This window comes from Megalobrama amblycephala, linkage group LG7, assembly GCF_018812025.1.
Source record: "Megalobrama amblycephala isolate DHTTF-2021 linkage group LG7, ASM1881202v1, whole genome shotgun sequence".
In the NCBI taxonomy this organism is placed as follows: Eukaryota; Metazoa; Chordata; class Actinopteri; order Cypriniformes; family Xenocyprididae; genus Megalobrama; species Megalobrama amblycephala.
The window spans coordinates 42584373-42604739 of NC_063050.1; the positions used below are offsets into that span (position 1 = coordinate 42584373).

Sequence of the window (20367 nt, forward strand, 5' to 3'; positions counted from 1 at the left end):
TCAGAGCGGCTCAGTTCACAGTAAATGCAGCAAACTTCATCTCTACATGTGCTGTGAGTTTATCATGCATTTGGGAATGCATCGTGCACCAGTTGTGCTAAATATCTTCACATATACATAATTTCGAACATTTTTGTGGACAGATGATTACAGCATTTTACTAGATTTCTAATGAGAAGTATTTGTAAACCTGAAACTTAAAGGTCTCTCTTCAGTTTTCTACCAAAATAAAATCTTTAAAGCTGCAATCCGTAACTTTTTTTTGGTTAAAAATGATCCAAAATCAATTTTTGAGCAAGTATATAACCAGCCAGTGTCCAAAACTATCTCCTTACCTTAGCCCAACAGTAAGCACAACAGTAAGCTTGTAATAATGTTTTATAATAAATCGATACTGGTGTATTTCCGTGGGAAATTTGAGCATGCAGCAGTTCGTCTTTGCGTCATTATGTCACGTCTGTAAACAGAAAGAAAGGAGTCCCTGCATATAGGATGCTGCTGGTAGTTGATCATTTATAGCCTTTTCTCACAGCAGCTGCAATAATTAAACTTATTTTGATGGCGGATTGTAATCCAGAAAGGTCCAAATGACAATCTTCAGTGACAACTGGAGATTCAGCCGTGGTCAAAAAGCAAAAGACTTGCGGAGTGGCTACAGAAATTGAAATCTACAGGTAACGCTAATACACACTAAATACACATAGTCACGCAATGCTGATGTTGTTAACGTTAACAATTTGAGAACAAAGTATAACAACAATAATTATTTGAACGGTTTGATACGATATGAGCCAAGCGATCGTTAGATTTAATCACAATTGGCAGTGTGATTTATTGTAGGCCTGATGCTTTTTCCCTCAGTTGGTCAGAACAAAAGTGGCAGACATGTTACTTACTTGTTCAGATGACATTTTTCGGTGAAAATTCCTACTTTGGTCATACTTCAAGACTAAAATCTGTGATTCAGAAGTACAGTATCCACACCTGTGTGGTGACTGACAGCAAACATTAGATTCATCCACGCTGAGGAGCTGTGGCTATGCACAATGCACGTAAATATAATAATTCCGCATATAACTGCAACTGCAGGTTTCAAACAGAGATTGCGTCTAAGAGGCAAATCTTACGGAGAGCAGATTTAACTTTTGCAAGTAAAGAAATTAAAGACAGAAATAAGTACTTAAATTTTACTAATGTATACTTATTGTGATTTTGTTTTACATTTATTTTACAGTGCAATTGTATTGCAATAGTAATATATTTCTGTCTTAGAGATGATGATGATGATAATAATGGGCATGAACAAGGGAAAAATAGAGTGTCAAAAACACAGTGTTCTCCCCTCTGTAACTGATGTTATGCTCTGTTACCCTCATGCTCTAAAGCACAGCATGCACAGCAGAGCACACACACTCACACACACACCTCATTTCAGGGAAAGGACCTCAATAATGAATGGGCAGATAAATGAGTTTCCTTTAAAGCCCTCTGGACACGGAGACAAAGAGAGCACAAGGCATGGCAAGAATTTTTTTCTTTTTTCCAATCAATGTTATACCAATGTTTTTTTTTAAATGTAATAACATTTTTATCTCTGCTATAAAATGTTTAATCGATGCTACTGAATGAAGAGAAGAGAAGAGAAGAGAAGAGAAGAGAAGAGAAGAGAAGAGAAGAGAAGAGAAGAGAAGAGAAGAGAAGAGAAGAGAAGAGAAGAGAAGAGAAGAGAAGAGAAGAGTGATGTATGTCATTAATAAGTAGTGCTGTGTCTTCATGTTAACAGTGATTCATTTTAACACAGAGGAATGTGGCTGTGATGAATAAATCAAAGAGCCTACGGTCAGATTAATGTATGTATGTGATGGGTTTGAGTTTAATGTAGAAAGACAGATGTGTGATCATGTTACTGGTAATGTGCATCTACAGAACTCTCACAGCACTTTTCAAGCTCAATAGTAGTTTGGATGCTTATTGAAGAAGGATTTTCAAACAAGATTCACAAAGGAATCTAATTATCTGCTTTATCTTTCTTGATTTGGTGTGATGTGCTGATTGGTCAGGAAGTGTTTCTTGGAGAAAGAAGACTTATGTTTAATTTATTGGAGGTGGAGTCCAGACTCTAAAGTCATGCCCACACAACTTCCTTCTGATATGACCTGTATTCCAGTCTCAAAACATTACCAAGCAAACTAGCCACACATTCATTATTTACAACACTAAACATTTAGCACAGACACTGTAAGTATTCACTGATTCATGTCATATGGACATCAGATTAGTGGAACAGCTCTGAGGCCTGTTGCATGAAGCCGGTTTCAGTTGCTACCCAAGGGTGCGTTTCCCAAAAGCATCGTTAGCCAACTAACAATCGCAAGTTCTGTTGTTACTTACATAGTTCAATGATTTGGTGTTTCCCGAAAGCATCGTTCAAACAAACATTCGCAAATTGCATCGCAAACTTGTGTGGTTGGAACGACAGCTCTCGAGCTGTGGTTAGAAGCATAGTTTCCTGTTTTTATGACATGTGGACTTAATAAATCATTATCTTGAGCAAAATAAGCAAGCTGACATTAAGTACAATGTATATCTTTTATTTCGAATATATACAAATGTCATTTTTGTATTTTATTTTGTCAAGAGATCTAAAGCACCGTTTTTGAAGAGTGCGCATGTGCGTACGTGCTCTAGTACGTCAGAACAAGCATTTGATTTAATCTGGAAATAAAGCAAAATAACTGAGGAAAATGAGAATTAGTCCTCTAATGCCATGTCCGTAATTTATAGCAGAAATTATAGCATTAATTCGATCTCAAACGGATTCATTTAAAGAAGTTATTACTCTACCACCTGCGTATCTTGAAAACTGTTTGTGATAAGAAAAGAGAACAGAGTGTAAATGTAAAATATGTGGTGACAAAGTTGAAAATATGCACAGAACTGAGAAAATAGTTGTTATGGAGATAAATTGTGTCTCACAGGGCAAATGTTGTGAATGTTTTTGCCAACAACTCTCTAATCATAGTTATTCCTGTAGTTTTTCCTGTAGTTCCTGTAGGTAGGATACAGGTTTCCAGTGTATAGGTATAATCGTTTTAAAATATTTTAGTTAAAATGTTGCACAACAAGTGCATGTATGGACATCAGATTAGTGGAACAGCTCTGAGGCCTGTTGCATGAAGCCGGTTTCAGTTGCTACCCAAGGGTGCGTTTCCCAAAAGCATCGTTAGCCAACTAACAATCGCAAGTTCTGTTGTTACTTACATAGTTCAATGATTTGGTGTTTCCCGAAAGCATCGTTCAAACAAACATTCGCAAATTGCATCGCAAACTTGTGTGGTTGGAACGACAGCTCTCGAGCTGTGGTTAGAAGCATAGTTTCCTGTTTTTATGACACTTAATTTTTTTTTTGACACTTAACACTTAATGACACTTAATGACACTTAACTTTTATGTTTTTATGGACTTAATAAATCATTATCTTGAGCAAAATAAGCAAGCTGACATTAAGTACAATGTATATCTTTTATTTCGAATATATACAAATGTCATTTTTGTATTTTATTTTGTCAAGAGATCTAAAGCACCGTTTTTGAAGAGTGCGCATGTGCGTACGTGCTCTAGTACGTCAGAACAAGCATTTGATTTAATCTGGAAATAAAGCAAAATAACTGAGGAAAATGAGAATTAGTCCTCTAATGCCATGTCCGTAATTTATAGCAGAAATTATAGCATTAATTCGATCTCAAACGGATTCATTTAAAGAAGTTATTACTCTACCACCTGCGTGACGTCATTCACCAACGTGATTGAACGACATGTTTGCGACAATACGGTTTCGGGAAACAGTAGTGATTAGCTAGTTGATTTGTTCAACGATGCATCGTACCATGGTAGTGAAGCAGCGAGTTACATCGTTGTTTGGGAAACACACCCCAGGTAAGTTTGAGATTAGTTTGGGCAAACTCTCGTTTTTCTGGCTCAGGAAGGTGGATTGGTTTTTAGCTGTGTTTATGGCCATTGTAACTACACAGCTAACCTGCTCCAGAGCAGGTTTTATTCTGGGTTAGATATTGCAAACCAAAACTGCCCCAATCAGCTGTGAGCAAATAAAGTCACTCCCCCCTGTATCTCTTGCTCCAAATTAAAGCAATTTATAGTGAAACATTTTTAGAGACCACATTGCACATCTTTTGCTGCTAGTTATTTGTTATATTTATATTATATGAATTATAATTATGTATAACTATACAGATTTGTCTGCATACCTTGGCTGTAACGAGTGGTTATTTTAGTTGCTGTTGCAACTCAGCTCAAACCAGTTTGGCCATTCTCCTCTGACCACTGGCATCAACAAGGCATTTTCACCCAGAGAACTATATATATATATTTTTATTTTTGGGTCCATTCCCTGTAAACCATAGAGATGGTTCCCAGATGATCAGCAGTTTCTGAAAAACGTCTGTGAATCAAACCGATGCGCTGAATGTTCCATGTGATTGGCTGTTTACTGCACATGTCACAAATTCAGGTGCATGTGCTTCAAACTCTGGATCAAATCCTGAGTTGACATATGACGTGGACTCAGTGTATGGTTTAATAACTTTATTTGGTAGCAATATTATTGCTAACTGTAATATTTAATATGTAATTGAATTATTATAGGTTTGCATATAAAGTTCAGTGTTTGTATTTCCCCTGTGCGTTTCTATTAATTACTGAGATGAATAAATAGCATTTGTTGCATAAATCATTATCTGTCTGTTGTCTATAAGCAGCACATTCAATATTTTTTATTAGGAGTAAAATCTACACACAATTCTTATTTTTACTTAGCTATCTTGAAAACTGTTTGTGATAAGAAAAGAGAACAGAGTGTAAATGTAAAATATGTGGTGACAAAGTTGAAAATATGCACAGAACTGAGAAAATAGTTGTTATGGAGATAAATTGTGTCTCACAGGGCAAATGTTGTGAATGTTTTTGCCAACAACTCTCTAATCATAGTTATTCCTGTAGTTTTTCCTGTAGTTCCTGTAGGTAGGATACAGGTTTCCAGTGTATAGGTATAATCGTTTTAAAATATTTTAGTTAAAATGTTGCACAACAAGTGCATGTAATGCGAATATTTTTGAGAAATAAAATATTTCTTGATGGGTTTGGATGTGTAGTTAACTGATGGATCTGTATAATGTCTTACCTTATTTTTACACAAACTGTTTTGCTACATTTTATTTTTACATTTAGTTATATTTACATACTTGTGTATTTACAGTTACACTTATATTTGTATATAAGTAATTGTGTATGTTTATGACCATGAGTCACCATGAGTCCAAGTAAATTTTTCGCTTCGTGGACAGAACAGTGTATTTCAGTCATTTACCTGACTCATATGTATGCTGTAATAGTGCTATAAATCTTAGGAGTATTTTGAGTAATATAACAGATATAAATAACTATAAAATATCATTTTCGTCTTTGTCCGGCTCTCTGCACTGGCGTCAGGCACAACCGGTGCACACAATCACTAGATCGAAATCCAACATGGCGGACATATGCAACTAGCACAAGTAAATATAGTGCACTGATCCACACTATGAAAAAGAGAAATTATTCTCAGTATCTCTTTCTCATCAGTTCCAGTTTTATTCAGACAACCACACAGACAAACATTTAACACATTATTAACACACTATCACACATTCTAGGCTTTAGCAAGGTAAGTGTGAAGTGAACAATATTATTCTGCACAGAGTGACTACAATATACTACTTCACACCTCCATATCTCCTTATGTTCATTTCACCCACCCTCTTTCTATCTGTGTCTGTGGGTTGTTTATTATTGCTGGTATAAGCAGATGACCAGGATCTTTGTGAACATGACAAACACACACAATCTCTGATTACATTCAGCTTGTTTTTCAGGTCAGTACAATACCATGGGAATGAGTCAACCCTTAGTAATGGCCTTTAGCCAAAGGAAAAGATTTACAAGGATGCTTTCTTCACAGACACAAACATACAAAATATGACTCTTTAAACATTAAATTTTCATACCTTATACACATAAAGGCTGTACAGGATGTTAGCAGTTCACAATACAGTATCCATTCATCAGTCTGTCTACAGTATCCATTAATGCTCCACAGTTGTTCTTCAGGGTTTTAGACATCCAGTGGCAACTCGACCAGTGTTATTTTAGTATATTTATATACTATTATAGTATTTATTAATATTTGAATTTTATTTTTATATTTTCAGCTTAAGTTTTAGTAATTTTGGTATGTGCTTTTATAAAAAAATTTATTAGTTTTATTCTATTTAGCAGTGTTAAAAAGATAAAGATAAAAAAAGATCATTGCAACTTTTTATCTTACAATTGTCACCATTCTGTTTGTTTTTGTTCATGGACTTTCAGTTTGTTTTCATTTGTCATGTTTCTTTGTTCAGATTCCCACCACTCATCTGTCTCCATAGTTACTGTCATTATTAGTTCATTGGTGTCAGCCGTGTGTTAGTAATTATCCTTCTTGTGTTCCTTCTCCTTCTCCTGTGTGTGTAAAGCTTGTACCGGTTTGGATTGGCCAATTTTGGATTGCTATTTGTAAAGTTACCTGTTTGAATTTTTATCTTCTGTGTCTACGTCTTCCTGCCTGCATGCACAGCGTTAAAACAATTCTGACTTTTTTTCTCATAATTGCGAGATATCGCATTGAGAATTATAATGTCAGAATTGTGAGATATAAACTTGAAATTATGATTTAAAGTCAGATTTGCAGGATATAAACTTGCAACTGCAATAAATAAAGTCAGAATTAGTCATGCAAAGTCTGATTCATTTCTGTGAAGCGGTTCTTTTCAGACAGTTCGGCTGAATGAAGTGGTTCAAAAAGCCGATTCATAGGTTTCTGACGTTTTATCAATGAAATGTTCAAATAAAGTAATTTGTTTCAACAACACATATTGAAACATTAAAATAAAAAGTTATTTGGGTGAACACATATTGCTGATTATTGCCTTTCATTCATTTAGTTAATGGAGTTTGTGGTTACAGTTTCATTCGTTCAGATCCTTTATGTCGTACTGACCAATATTGAGTACATCTTGGATAAGATTCGGAAATAAACCAATTTTATAAACTCATTGATTTTGCTTAACAACATTGTAAAATGTATTTACATCTCTCGACAGAAAGGTTTTTGCAGCTAATAAAATGTTATTTAATAACAGTAGTCATAATAAGCATATTTCCAGTATGTGCCTCAGAATTATATCGTGAACTCTCTCATCAAACTCCTCGGTAATCCTTCGACAGTCAGTTGAACCGGCTCAATCGGTTCTTTTTGAGTCGGACGTGCTACTTCGGCTGTGCGTCATCAACCCTGAACTAAAGTTCGATTCAGTTCAATTAGTGAACCGGCTCGACCAGTTACTTCCTGAGAACCGGCTCAGAAGAACGATTAATTTAAGAATCAAACATCACTAGTCAGAATGTAATTGTGACTTTATATCACGCAATTTTGACTTTTTAACTCGCAATTGCGACTTTAACTCACACAATTCTGACTTTATAACTCGCAATTAAGTTCATATCTCGCAATTCTGAATTTATGACTCTTTTCTGACTTTATAACAATTTTGAGTTTATATCACACAATTCTGAGAAAAAAAGTTAGAATTGCGAGATGTAAACTTGCAATTGCGAGAAAAAAAGTCTGAATTGTGAGATAAAAAGTCGCAATTATTTTAATTTATAGTTTTGGTCAACAGTAACAACAATGGACTCAACACAGCAACAAAATTGTTTATAGTACAAAAAAAAAAAAAAACACAGATTTGTGCCAAAATTGGATGTACAACCTTTGACATGGGAAGCATTTTCTTTTAAAATTTAATAACCTCATTTTGCTACCTAAACTACGTTTTGTTATATGGTTAGATGCATTTTTTTTTTCCCCCTGCGGTCCGTGACCCTATCAGGACAGACCTGTGAATCAATTTTGGGTCGCAACCCACTAGTTGAGAAGCACTGAATTAACGTATAAACATACAGCACACATACACGACAGTATACACAATTTTGTTTTTCATTTCACTGCTGTTTCAAATAGAGCAGAGTTTCAACATAAGAACAGTGATTCATGCTGGGAGAACAAATCTATAAGCAACACTAACACGGAAACCCAGCGAGAGAGAGGAGGGGGGCATGAGGACAGAATAAGACAGAAAAAAACAATACAACAGGCTGATAGGATGAAATAAGCAGAGACGACAGGGAATAGCAGTATGTGTGTGCCTGTGCGTTTTACACTCACAGGGTTGAGCAGGACGGTCAGAAACAGCTCTCCTCCTCGTATGCTTTTGTCCAGTTCTTTAGGGCCTCCTGGATACTCTTTATAGAAGATGGTGTGTGTGAATAAGCCACATGTCTGACGGGGCAGCACCTGCTCACACACACACACATAGAGTTTTAGACTACAAAGATTTGCAGTCAACACAGTTTGGATTGTATTTGCTTTGTACTGTGGAAATGAATCTTCTTATGGTACATTTATAAACTTCTCTGTTGTTTTTTTCATGTAATACTACCAGTTTCAGTTTTACAGATAACTTTTTATTAGGTCTCATGTCAATGTATCTGTATTCAGGTGGAGACAACTTCATATATATTCATCCATTCACTTCCTGTCTGGATCAGTCAAAGAAAACAGAATCATTTCTCAGTGGAAAAAGCTGAATGTTTCAATAAAATATGTGCCAAAAAGGCAAAGACAGACAAGAAGAGAAAGAGAATAAGAAATATACTGTGACTCAATGTAACAAAATTACTTCTAGACAACAACATAAAAGCTCTTCTGTCTCTTTTTCTCTAGTGTACTTCTCCAGTTACAGTAAAGCAAGTTATATTTTTGTATTTTGACAAAAGAATTACTCTTTTCTATGTAATTACAAATAATGCAGACAGAGGCATTCAGGTTTCAATATAGGGATACAAAAGTATCAAAAAGTCTATGAGATTCGTTGTGTCTAAAATTCAAAGTGTTCTGAATGTATGAAATATCTTAGAGTGAGAAATTCATGTTGTCTTTTAGGTCAACTGAAATTCAGGTTGTCATTCGCTGTTGTATGTCTTGAAAGTATCAGTTGCTATTCATTGTAATTGAGAGACCAATACATTACAAAAGTCCTCCTGTGTTTAAATGAAATAAGAAAATAATATGGTTTGGAACAACATGAGGGTGATTAAATAATAACAATTCACTTTTTTATTAAACTATTGCTATAATACAGTAACTCAGCTTTTCCTCGAAACAATGAGATAATTGAATTTTCTTCTTAAATATTTAGCATCAGATTCTTCCGAGAACAAATTATCTGAGTTACGCCAACCTTAGTCATAATTTTATAGCTTTATAATATTATTGTTTGCCTACACTTGATTCTATTTTATTTCTATTTTGTTTAAGCAATTTTATGGAAAATTTAACATCCGAGTCATAGTTCATACTTAAAGCTTAAACAAGAAAAAAACATTCTGTTAATCAATATATAGTGTATACACTACCATTTAGTATGGGGTAAGTAATATTTTTTTAAGAGGTTAATAGTTTTATTAATCTAGGATGCATTAAATTGATCATAAGGGACAGTAAAGACATTTATAATGTTATAAAAGATTCCTATTTTAAATAAATGTTGTTCTTTTGAACATTCCATTTATCAAAGAGTCCTTAAAAATGCAACAAGTTTCCAAAAAAATATTAAGCATCAACTGTTTTCATGAATAATAATAAGAAATGTTGGTAACACTTTATTTTAGCGTTTTTTAACTAGTTGCTTATTACCTTGCATATTACTAGAATATTGGCTGTTTATTAAGCACATATTAATGCCTTATTCTACATGACCTTATTCTACATTCTTAATCCTACCCAATGCCTAAACTTAAAAACTAACTTACTAACTATTAATAAGCAGTAAATTAGGAGACTATTGAGGGAAAAGTCATAGTTAATAGTGAATATGTGTTCCCCATACTAAATTGTAACCGAAATGTTTCTTGAGCAGCAAATCAGCATATTAGAATGATTTCTAAAAAATCATTTGACACTGAACACCAGAAAAATTGCTACTGAAAAACAGTTATTTTAAAGGGTTAGTTTTCCCCCAAAAATGAAAATTCTGTCATTTATTACTCGCCCTCATGCCGTTCCACACCCGTAAGACCTTTGTTAATCTTCAGAACACAAATTAAGATATTTTAGTTGAAATCCAATGGCTCTGTGAGGCCTCCATAGGGAGCAATGGACACTTCCTCTCTCAAGGTACTAAAAACATATTTAAATCAGTTCATGTGAGTACAGTGGTTCAATATTAATATTATAAAGCGACGAGAATATTTTTGGAGCACCAAAAAAACCTAAATAACGACTTATTTAGTGATGGCCGATTTCAAAACACTGCTTCAGGAAGCTTCGGAGCATTATGAATCAGTGTGTCGAATCTGCTGTTCGGAGCGCCAAAGTCACATGATTTCAGCCGTTGGCAGTTTGACATGCGATCTGAATCATGATTTGTAAATGAGGCCTCACGGAGCTATCGGATTTCAACTAAAATATCTTAATTTGTGTTCCGAAGATGAACGAAGGTCTTACGGGTGTGGAACGGCATGAGGGTGAGTAATTAATGACAGAATTTTCATTTTTGGGTGAACTAACCCTTTAAATATTTCACAATATTAAATACGACACTTTCAAAAACATCTTTTTAAAAAAAATAAAAAATAAATTTCAAACTTTTGAATGGTATAATGTACTCTATGTCCAACATACTTGCTCTATGTGTGGCAGACAGAGAGAAGCAGATTGAGAAATGCTCAATTTCTCAACACTGTAACAGTGTGTAAATATCAGAGAAGCAGCTAAACTCTTCCAGCAAACTGCTAAAACAGCAAAATCTATTACATTAACACACCCACAAACACACTGGGCTCTAATGCACTGATAAGAGCTTTCATCACCCATATGCTTGTTTTCGGACTGCTTGATTGAGCTGGAACAGATCTTTGGGACTCTGTCCAATCTTTCCATCTAACTTAAACTTAATTGCTTTTCCCGCTTTAACATCTCTCTCTGTGTTTTATTGCAGAGTATAGTGTGGCATGCGTGTTCAACTAAACGTGTGCCGTAGCTGAAACTACACACACACACTTGATGGGTGCAGAGCAATTGTATTGCACGCATGTGGCCTTGATTTAATATTTTAATCTACTCCATCTCCTAAAATTCAATTCCAGTGCAAACACACTAAACTACCTGTCCCACCAGAATGCCTGGACAATTTATGAGGCTCTATTCATGTGCTCTGCCCTTCCTGTTCATTTTTCTACCACCCACCTTCCCTGCTCTTTCTTCTTATTGAATGTAACTTGCCCTGTCAGTATATTATTGTGGTGGTTTGTGAAAGGAGCAGTTAGTTCTATGGCGCGTTGTCGACTTGCTGTATTGCGGAGCCTGTAACAGTCTGACATGCTTCATAGCTTATGTTTAAGCTCCATGGATTCATACTCATCAGGATTCAGCACTCTGGATCTCTGATTTGAGACCTGTCATGCTCACACAGAGGAGGCCAGTAATTAGGCCACAGGTGTCCGAGCAACTGACCCAAAACCTGTTTCAGTGCATCCTCTAAATAAAACAAAAAAGCTAGAGATTTGGGCTCACAAACACCTGCTCTAAAATATCTGTCTAGATTCAAAACACTCTTAAAAAGCTAGAGATGATGACAGCTAAATTGCACGTAAAACAGCACTGATTTGAGTAAGGCCTGCCAACGTTTGTTCTTTTGTATTGTGAATGAGAGAAAGTGATTCACTAGAAAGAACAAAGAATAGAACATGTTGTAGTGGGCTGGGGTTCTAACAAAAGAGAGTACTCTAATTTGTATGTCTGAACTTCAAAAAAAAAAGTGTTCATAAAAACCAAATAAAGGGTGCATTAATTCCTGGTGTTTCATAAGAGTTATGAAAGATATTGCACTGCACTTCAAGAACTCGTTTTCTTAATCAGTATTTTTCAATTTTTATTTTTGTCATTAAATATCTAAACATCTTAAAACAATCTAATTTACTAAAATTGCAAAAAAAAAAAAAAAAAAAAATCAGAATGCAGAAGTCAGAATTTTTCCAGGTAGGTAAGAGAAATTAAACTAATTCAAGAGATGTTGTTATATATAACCTAATATGTCATCATCAATGCTTTGTACCAATGTTAGTTTTTGCTTAGTCTTATGTAACTTTATTACTTTGAGTTTGATGAACTTAAACCATTTAAGGCAATCAGTTTCCTCAAACCATTTAAGTAGCTATATAGTTGTTAAGACTTAGATTTGTTACCCAAATTCAAACTGAATGAGTGAAATAAACTTAAAATCTTTAAGTTAAGTTTACTCTAATGATTGACTAAACCAACACTAAAACATTAGTAAATTTAACTTACTTTATATGCGTTTACAGTTCTCATACTTATTGGTTTTAAAACTTAAATGGTTTGAGTTACCGTAACTCATGAGGTTTTACAGTGTATCTATATAAAATTTTAACATTTTACCGTCTTTTATCATTTACTATATCTCATTCCTTATTCCAAACCTGTATGACGTTCTTTCTTCTCTGAAACTTAAAAGTAGATATTAGGCAAAATGTCAACATCTCCGTTTGTGCTACCCAGAAGAAAGGTTGGCAGAGTCCTGCACAGGTCCTGTTTGGTAAACCTGCATCTGCCCCGCACCCACAGAACACCAGACCCATTATCCGACAGCAACGCTAATTTAATTCTGTACGAGACTCGTTTGAAATAAAGACCGTTATCCGAACCGCATCTGCATTAAAATTGTCTCTCCTAAAACTCTGCAGTGTATACGTGGGTGTTGGTCCTCATTGCAGCATGAAAAATAGAACTTTATTCAAATTGTGAATAGACTATATACAGAAAGCAAGTAAAAAGTGATCCCTATATAATCACTCAAGCTGTCAATGCTGTCAATGCTATAATGCTCAATGGTGCAAACATTTATTCCACCCGTTACATTAAATATTACCGGTTCACCTGTCAGGTAACTGCCCACATGCAGGACTTTGCATGAGGGTGAGTAAATGATGACAAATCTTTATTTTTAGGGTGAACTATCCTTTTAAGTCAAATCTTCAGATAACCATAGAGCCTTTGACCAGAAATGAGGGACAGAGTCAGCAAAAAGCTATTTAAAAAATTGATTCAAAGCTGTGGTTAGGGACATCTAGTCAAAATCTCTGTGTGTGTACCACTAATAGATTTGGCTGTGGTGAATGCACTATGGGGTATTTCATCTGAGTCCCAGTGTGTCATCATTAATTCTTTTGGTGTGTGTGTGTGTGTATGTGTGTGTGTGTTTCATTGATTTGCTATGCTAGCTGTTGCTTGTATTTTGGCAGTCTCTTGCAGGCAAGTCTCGCTGCATTTTTCACGACACCTGTGTAGCAACCAGTTGCACATCTATAAGGTCCCCCACAAAGCATGAGACGGGGCCCTGTGAGCAATCATTGATGTTATGTATGAAAGTTTATTATTGGCAGCTTAAAGGATTAGTTCACTTCTGAATGAAAATTTCCTGATAATTTACTCACCCCATGTCATTCAAGATGTTCATGTCTTTCTTATTTCTTTCTTAAGTCAAAAAGAAATAAAGGTTTTTGAGGAAAACATTCCAGGATTCTTCTCCATATAGTAGACTTCATTGGGGTTCACTGGGTTGAAAGTCCAAATTGCAGTTTCAGTGCAGCTTCGAAGAGTTGTACGCGATCCCAGATGAGGAATAAGTGCCTTGTCTAACGAAACGATCTGTCATTTTCAAAAAAAAAAAAAAAAAAAAAACAATTCTATACTTTTTAACCACAAATGCTTGTCTTGCACTGCTCTGCGATGCGCCGCACATTACGTTGATAGGTCGGATGTAGGTGACGTAGGCGGAAGTACTTCGGTAGGGTGAAAAACTTTCTTCTCCAACCTCAAAATCGTCTGATATCGTTGTTTTATAATTTTTTGTTAAGGGCATTTGGCTTAATCTTTGCACGTTCGCTTTGTAGACACTGGATCGGTACTTCCACCTACGTCACGCATGACCTTTGTAACGTGATTACGTCATGCAAGCAGATCACAGAGCTAGTGCAAGACAAGCATTTGTGGTTAAAAAGTATACAATTTTTTTTTAGAAAATGACCAATCGTTTCACTAAATAAGACCCTTATTCCTTGTCAGGGATCGTGTAGAGCCATTTGAAGCTGCACTGTAACTGCAATTTGGACCTTCAACCTGTTAAACCACAAGTCCACTATATGGAGAAAAATCCTGGAAAGTTTTCCTCAAAAACCTTAACTTCTTTTCGACTGAAGATAGAAAGACATGAACATCTTGGATGACATGGGGGTGAGTAAATTATCAGGAAATTTTCATTCAGAAGTGAACTAATCCTTTAACCTACTAGCATAGCATTAATGGGTTAAGAAAAGTTCTTCTGGTAAGCTACAACAAATTGTTACGATAACACTACATTTTAATCAGACATTGAGGAACAGGGAATAGGATCTTGTACGGCTGCCTGTGGATGTGAAAATAAAATATCAAATATTAAACTATTAAGCTTTGTAATATTAATATTCTCTAATATAATCTTTGAGTGTGTGATATTGTTTTTTGCGCCTTTGATCCCAAGAAAAATGCATTTTATGCCACATCAAAGAATTTTTTTGTCAAACTCTACTAAATAGATTTCTATGTGGTGTAAAAAAAAAGTGTCCTCTATGTGATGAACCATACCATAATGTTGTTATGAATGAATCCCTTGCGGTGGCGTGCAGGTTTGAGGTGTGGATATTCCTCTGTACTGGTCACTTGTATCCCCCATGCTTTCTTCCAAGCCTCATACAGTTGAATATGGACTGGATATACACCAGAATGATGAGGGGCCACTGCATATCCCAGATCTACAGGAATACCATGCTCCTGTAATGAGAAATACGCACACCAATAAATATACTTTATATTTGGATGTCAAGAGCATACATAAGCATATTGCAATCTTTTATAAACACACATACACATGGATGGTCACAAGCAGGGTGCGATTTGTAGGGGGGGATGGGAGGGGGATTTCCCCCCTTCTGGTCTATGTATCCCTGCCTCTGCTGAATTATTTTTATCCCCAGTGGGGATACAAAAATATCCCCCCCGGGTGATGCTACTCCACAAACCACCAACAGATCATATAAAATACCAAAAATAAAAAACTTTTTAAAAACATTGCCAAGTAAAACGCTGCGTTAACCGTCTCTTTACAAACAAAACAAACGGGACACTTTCAGACGCGCATTCCGACTTCAACTCAGGTGCAGGTGACGATGAGGGAGCTTCAGTTGAACAACAGTAAACTGCGGTCAGATGAGATGTTGTCAGGCTATGTCGGTAAAACTCAGAAAAATTAACATCACTGTCCAATCAGCCGTTATACTGCGCTCGCGGCGCGCACTCAAGAACTGCATGCGCAAATGCGCCGGCGCGCGCTGCATAATTACTTTATTAAAGCTTAAATAAAGCGCAAAAGAAACTACGAGCAATGACCGTCGTTGTTCTGTTGTAAATTAAGTCGTGAAATTACCACACATGCGATTAAAGCTGCCTCAAAACTGTGTATGCATGCATTTGTTGACATGGTTTTAAAGCTATTGTTATCCAATTTGTTGGCTTTAAAACGTCTTAAAAATGCACATATGTACACCAAGGATATCTAAATTTTCTCGGGGGAGCATGCCCCCGTACACTCCTACCAAACAACATTTTTTGACCTCGGTAATTATTAAACCTTGCGTATGGCCAGGCTTATATTCTATCTTATGAAATATGAGGTAAACGTGTATTTATACAAATGTGCGCACTTTTGGACTAAAAGTTTGAAAATAAATGGGACCAAACGCGACTGAATGTAGAGGTTTGTGTCTCGTTATTCTATTAATAACTAGTGATTGATTTTGCATTTCTATCAGATATTAAGAATTATTAGTGTCATTGTAGTGTTGCAAATATCTATCTAATACTTCAAACTTTTTTTACAACTTTTTGTTTGTAAAAATGTTTCTGTAACAGCTGCCAAAAATAGTATATAGCTCCACTGTGGTTTTTAACAAATTAAAAAAAATAAATAAAAACTTTTCAAAACATCCCCCCCTCTGTTTTTTTCAAAAATCGCACCCTGGTCACAAGTAATCGAGTAATGATGTAGGCTACTTAGATGTGACAGCAATGACTGATCATAAAAACAAAATAATTTGATGAAATTTAGAAAATTCTGTTCAAAAGTTTGAGGTTGGTAAGATTTTTTAATGTTCTTGAAAGAAGTCTCACCAAGGATGCATTTATTTGATCAAAAATACAGTAGAAACAGTAATATTGTAAATTATTATTACAATTTAACTGTTTTCTATTTTAATATATGTTAAGATGTCATTTCTGTTATGGCAAAGCTAAATGTTTAGCAGCCATTACTCCAGTCTTCTTCAGTGTCACATGATCCTTCAGAAATCATTCTAATATGTCCTATAAATTTTTGCGTGTTATGACAAAAAACTCTGATTTAGATTGAAGACAAAGATTGTTGCATGTCACGTCTGGTTAGAACACATTGTGACATACATATATACATATATGCACTGGGATAATTTATCTGTTGAGTGCTTGAGTAGACAAAATAAGCAAAAAATCCCTTTTCTCAGAAACAGACATACACACATTTATATAGCTGGCGCTCTCCTCAACACACATTCACACTTATCTTCAGAGTTACACAGAGCTACCTCAGAGCTATTGATTCGAGACTTTATGATTTTTATGAAAAATCCATTTTCATTTTTAAATTTCTCTGGGCTAACTAATTAAAATCAGATAGGTGAGATAATAGACATCTAAAGAACAGCTGAGTCGATAACTGTATTTTGAGGTGAATTTTTAGATTTAACTTCCATATCATGAGGATCCAGTAATCCATAGAATTTCCCTCAAGAGAGTGTGAGCACACACACACACACACACACACACACACACACACACACACACACACACACACACACACACACACACACACACAGAGACAGAGAAAACCACCCACATCTTCCATCCTCTCATGTACACTCATCTGTTAGCTTAGCTGCACAGCTCTGATTTAATCAAGCCCCCAAACCAACAAAGGCAAATCAAAGCTGTCTTCTCTAGATTATCAAACTTCTGCTCGTGGCCCATTAAAATTCTCTGTCAGCTTGACTCTCACAGTCTCTGCCCTCTGAGCTGACAGACACTAGTCTGTTTAACTCAGCGCCCTGAGTCAAGCGCATGCTAACTGCTTGACCTTGGTCACTCCTGTAGGAGATTTTTCATGGGAAAATTTTAAAGTTTGCAGTTTGATGATTGCCACAAATTTTGAGCAGATCCTAAAGGTAGTTCTGAAAATGTATTCAAAGGGTTAGCTTACCCAAAAATGAAAATAATGCCATTTATTACTCACCCTCATGTCATTCTACACCCACAAGGCCTTCGTTCATCATCGGAACACAAATGAAGTTATTTTTGATGAAATCCGATGGCTCAGTGAGGCCTCTATAGACAAATCTTTTGTTTCGAATCAGTGATTCTGATCGCATGTCAAAATGCCAAACTGCTGAAATCACGTGACTTTGGTGCTCCGATATCACTGATTCGAAACAAAAGATTCGAAGCAGTGTTTTGAAATCACTAGATATTGTTGAAAAGTCGTTAATTTTTTTTTTTTGCCGCACAAAAAGTTCTCTCGTCGCTTTATAATATTAAGATTGAACAACTGTACTCACATGAACTGTTTTTAAATATGTTTTGAGTACCTTTCTGGATCTTGAGAAGTTCAATGACATTGCTGTCTATAGAGGCCATTGGATTTCTTTAAAAATATCTTAATTTGTGTTCTGAAGATGCATGAAGGCCTTACGGGTGTAGAACGACATAAGGACGAATAATAAATGACATTATTTTCATTTTTGTGTGAACTAACCCTTTAAGTCAGCATGAAATGGAAATTCACCCAATCTATTTACTAAATGCATTTTATTGATCTTATTGTGAACAGTTTATACATGCATTTTTTATTACGATATGACCCTGCCCTACATTTCCGTTTCATTTGGATGTATGTCATAATACAGAAGAAAGGATTTGTCACTATACTTTCATTACACTGTGAATTTAAGAGTGAAACAACGCACACGTTTATTTTTCTATCATGTTGGAGACTTTCCATTGGCATTGGCAATTAATGATATTTTCTCTCCCCTAACCATCACACTTGCTGCATATTTAAATTTTAATTAAGACATTATTTAGTATATATATTGAGTTTTTTTTTCCTTACAGGGACTGTTGGCTACTCCCCAAAAAGTAGTTGATTTCAGGTTTTACTTTCCTTGTGGGAAAATTTGGTCCTTACCCATAAACACATAGAGAAACAAGTGTTGGGGAAGATGTTTTAAAACTTTAGCGTCATATGAGCTATATTGATAAGTAGTTAAATCATTTAATCAATAGGCCATTTCTCTGTTAGCTATTAAAGGGTTAGTTCACCCAAAGATGAAAATTCTGTCATTTATTACTTACCCTCATGTCGTTCCACACCCGTAAGACCTTCATTAATCTTCGGAACACAAATTAAGATATTTTAGTTGAAATCCAATGGCTCCGTGAGGCCTGCATAGGGAGCAATGACACTTCCTCTCTCAAGATCCATTAATGTACTAAAAACATATTTAAATCAGTTCCTGTGAGTACAGTGGTTCAATATTAATATTATAAAGCGACGAGAATATTTTTGGTGCGGCAAAATAAACAAAATAACGACTTATTTAGTGATGGCCGATTTCAAAACACTGCTTCAGGAAGCTTCCGAGCATTATGAATCAGCGTATCGAATCATGATTCGAATCGCGTGTCAAACCACCAAACTGCTGAAATCACGTGACTTTGGCGCTTTGAACAGCTGATTCGACATGCTGATTCATTGTGCTCCGATGCTTCCTGAAGCAGTGTTTTGAAATTGGCCATCACTATATAAGTCATTATTTTGTTTTTTTTTGGCGCACAAAAAATATTCTCGTCACTTTATAATATTAATATTGAACCACTGTACTCACATGAACTGATTTAGATGTGTTTTTAGTACCTTTATGGATCTTGAGAGAGGAAATGTCATTGCTCCCTATGCAGGCCTCACGGAGCCATCGGATTTCAACTAAAATATCTTAATTTGTATTCCGAAGATTAACGAAGGTCTTACAGGTGTGGAACGACATGAGGGTGACTAATAAATGACAGAATTTTCATTTTTGGGTGAACTAACCCAGGGTGTACTACACTAGGCACAGTTGCCTTGAACCGAGCCCGAGATCGATTGTCCCCCCTCCCCACTCCCCCGCTGACCTGCACTCACACTGCACTTAACATTCCAGGCCGGAGCACGCTTATGTCATATATGATGCAACTTTTTGAATGAAAGAAAACATGAAGAAATGCACTTTCGCTAAGATACTGCCTAATATATAGGCTATTTATAATTTATGACGTGCAGCGATTTTCAATAGCACGCATCAGAGGATTATTACGAAGGCAGCTGACGTTAATGGAGGAGTTTGCAGCTTTACATGCAAACTACAATTCCTGTTCATCAATAAGGTGAGAATCAGACCCGTTATAAAGCCAAATACACTCAAATTAATTACTATCAAAGCAGTAATAAAGATGTTTGCCGTCATAATGATGACAGTAGCGCACACAAAAGTAGTTACTGTTCCATGTTCTGGCACGGTTAGCGCTCACACTGCAAGCGAACCGTGTTCGAGCCCAACTGAACCGCACTCTGGCCCATCTCTTCCAAGCGGGCCAGGGCCGGCTTAATGAACCGTGCCTGGGCACGGAACAGAGCGATCACACTTGTCAAACGAACTGGGCTTTAGGTGTCAAACGCGCACAGTTCAGAGCACCTAATGTGAGTACACCCTTAAATGGTTTATCATTATTTCACTTGTTATATATTTATAAACTAATTATTATTTTTATGATGCATTTTCACATTTTAAAATTGAAAGCCAGGCTCTGCAACAAAAACAATCACGCTTTTTGAATAAATTGATCGTTTAAAGTCGGCATGAAACAGAAGATGTGAAAGTCTTTTCTTCCCTTTTGTGATGAATATATGTGAGTGAAATGGCTTCTTGAACAAGAAAAATTGTAGGGTGTATCTTGATTTTGTCCATCAGGAATTG

At 35.8% G+C, this 20367-nt stretch overlaps 1 protein-coding gene across 1 annotated transcript in view; it reads right to left on the minus strand.

Annotated features, from left to right (window-relative positions):
- The window catches only part of ndst3 (N-deacetylase/N-sulfotransferase (heparan glucosaminyl) 3), an 86015-nt gene that overhangs the window by 29649 nt on the left and 35999 nt on the right, over positions 1 to 20367 (minus strand). Inside the window, exons 5-6 of the mRNA XM_048197585.1 lie at positions 14855 to 15040; positions 8318 to 8446 (exon numbers count right to left, since the gene is read on the minus strand). Of these exons, the coding sequence (XP_048053542.1) occupies positions 8318 to 8446; positions 14855 to 15040 (315 nt within the window). The remainder of the gene's footprint in view (positions 1 to 8317; positions 8447 to 14854; positions 15041 to 20367) is intronic.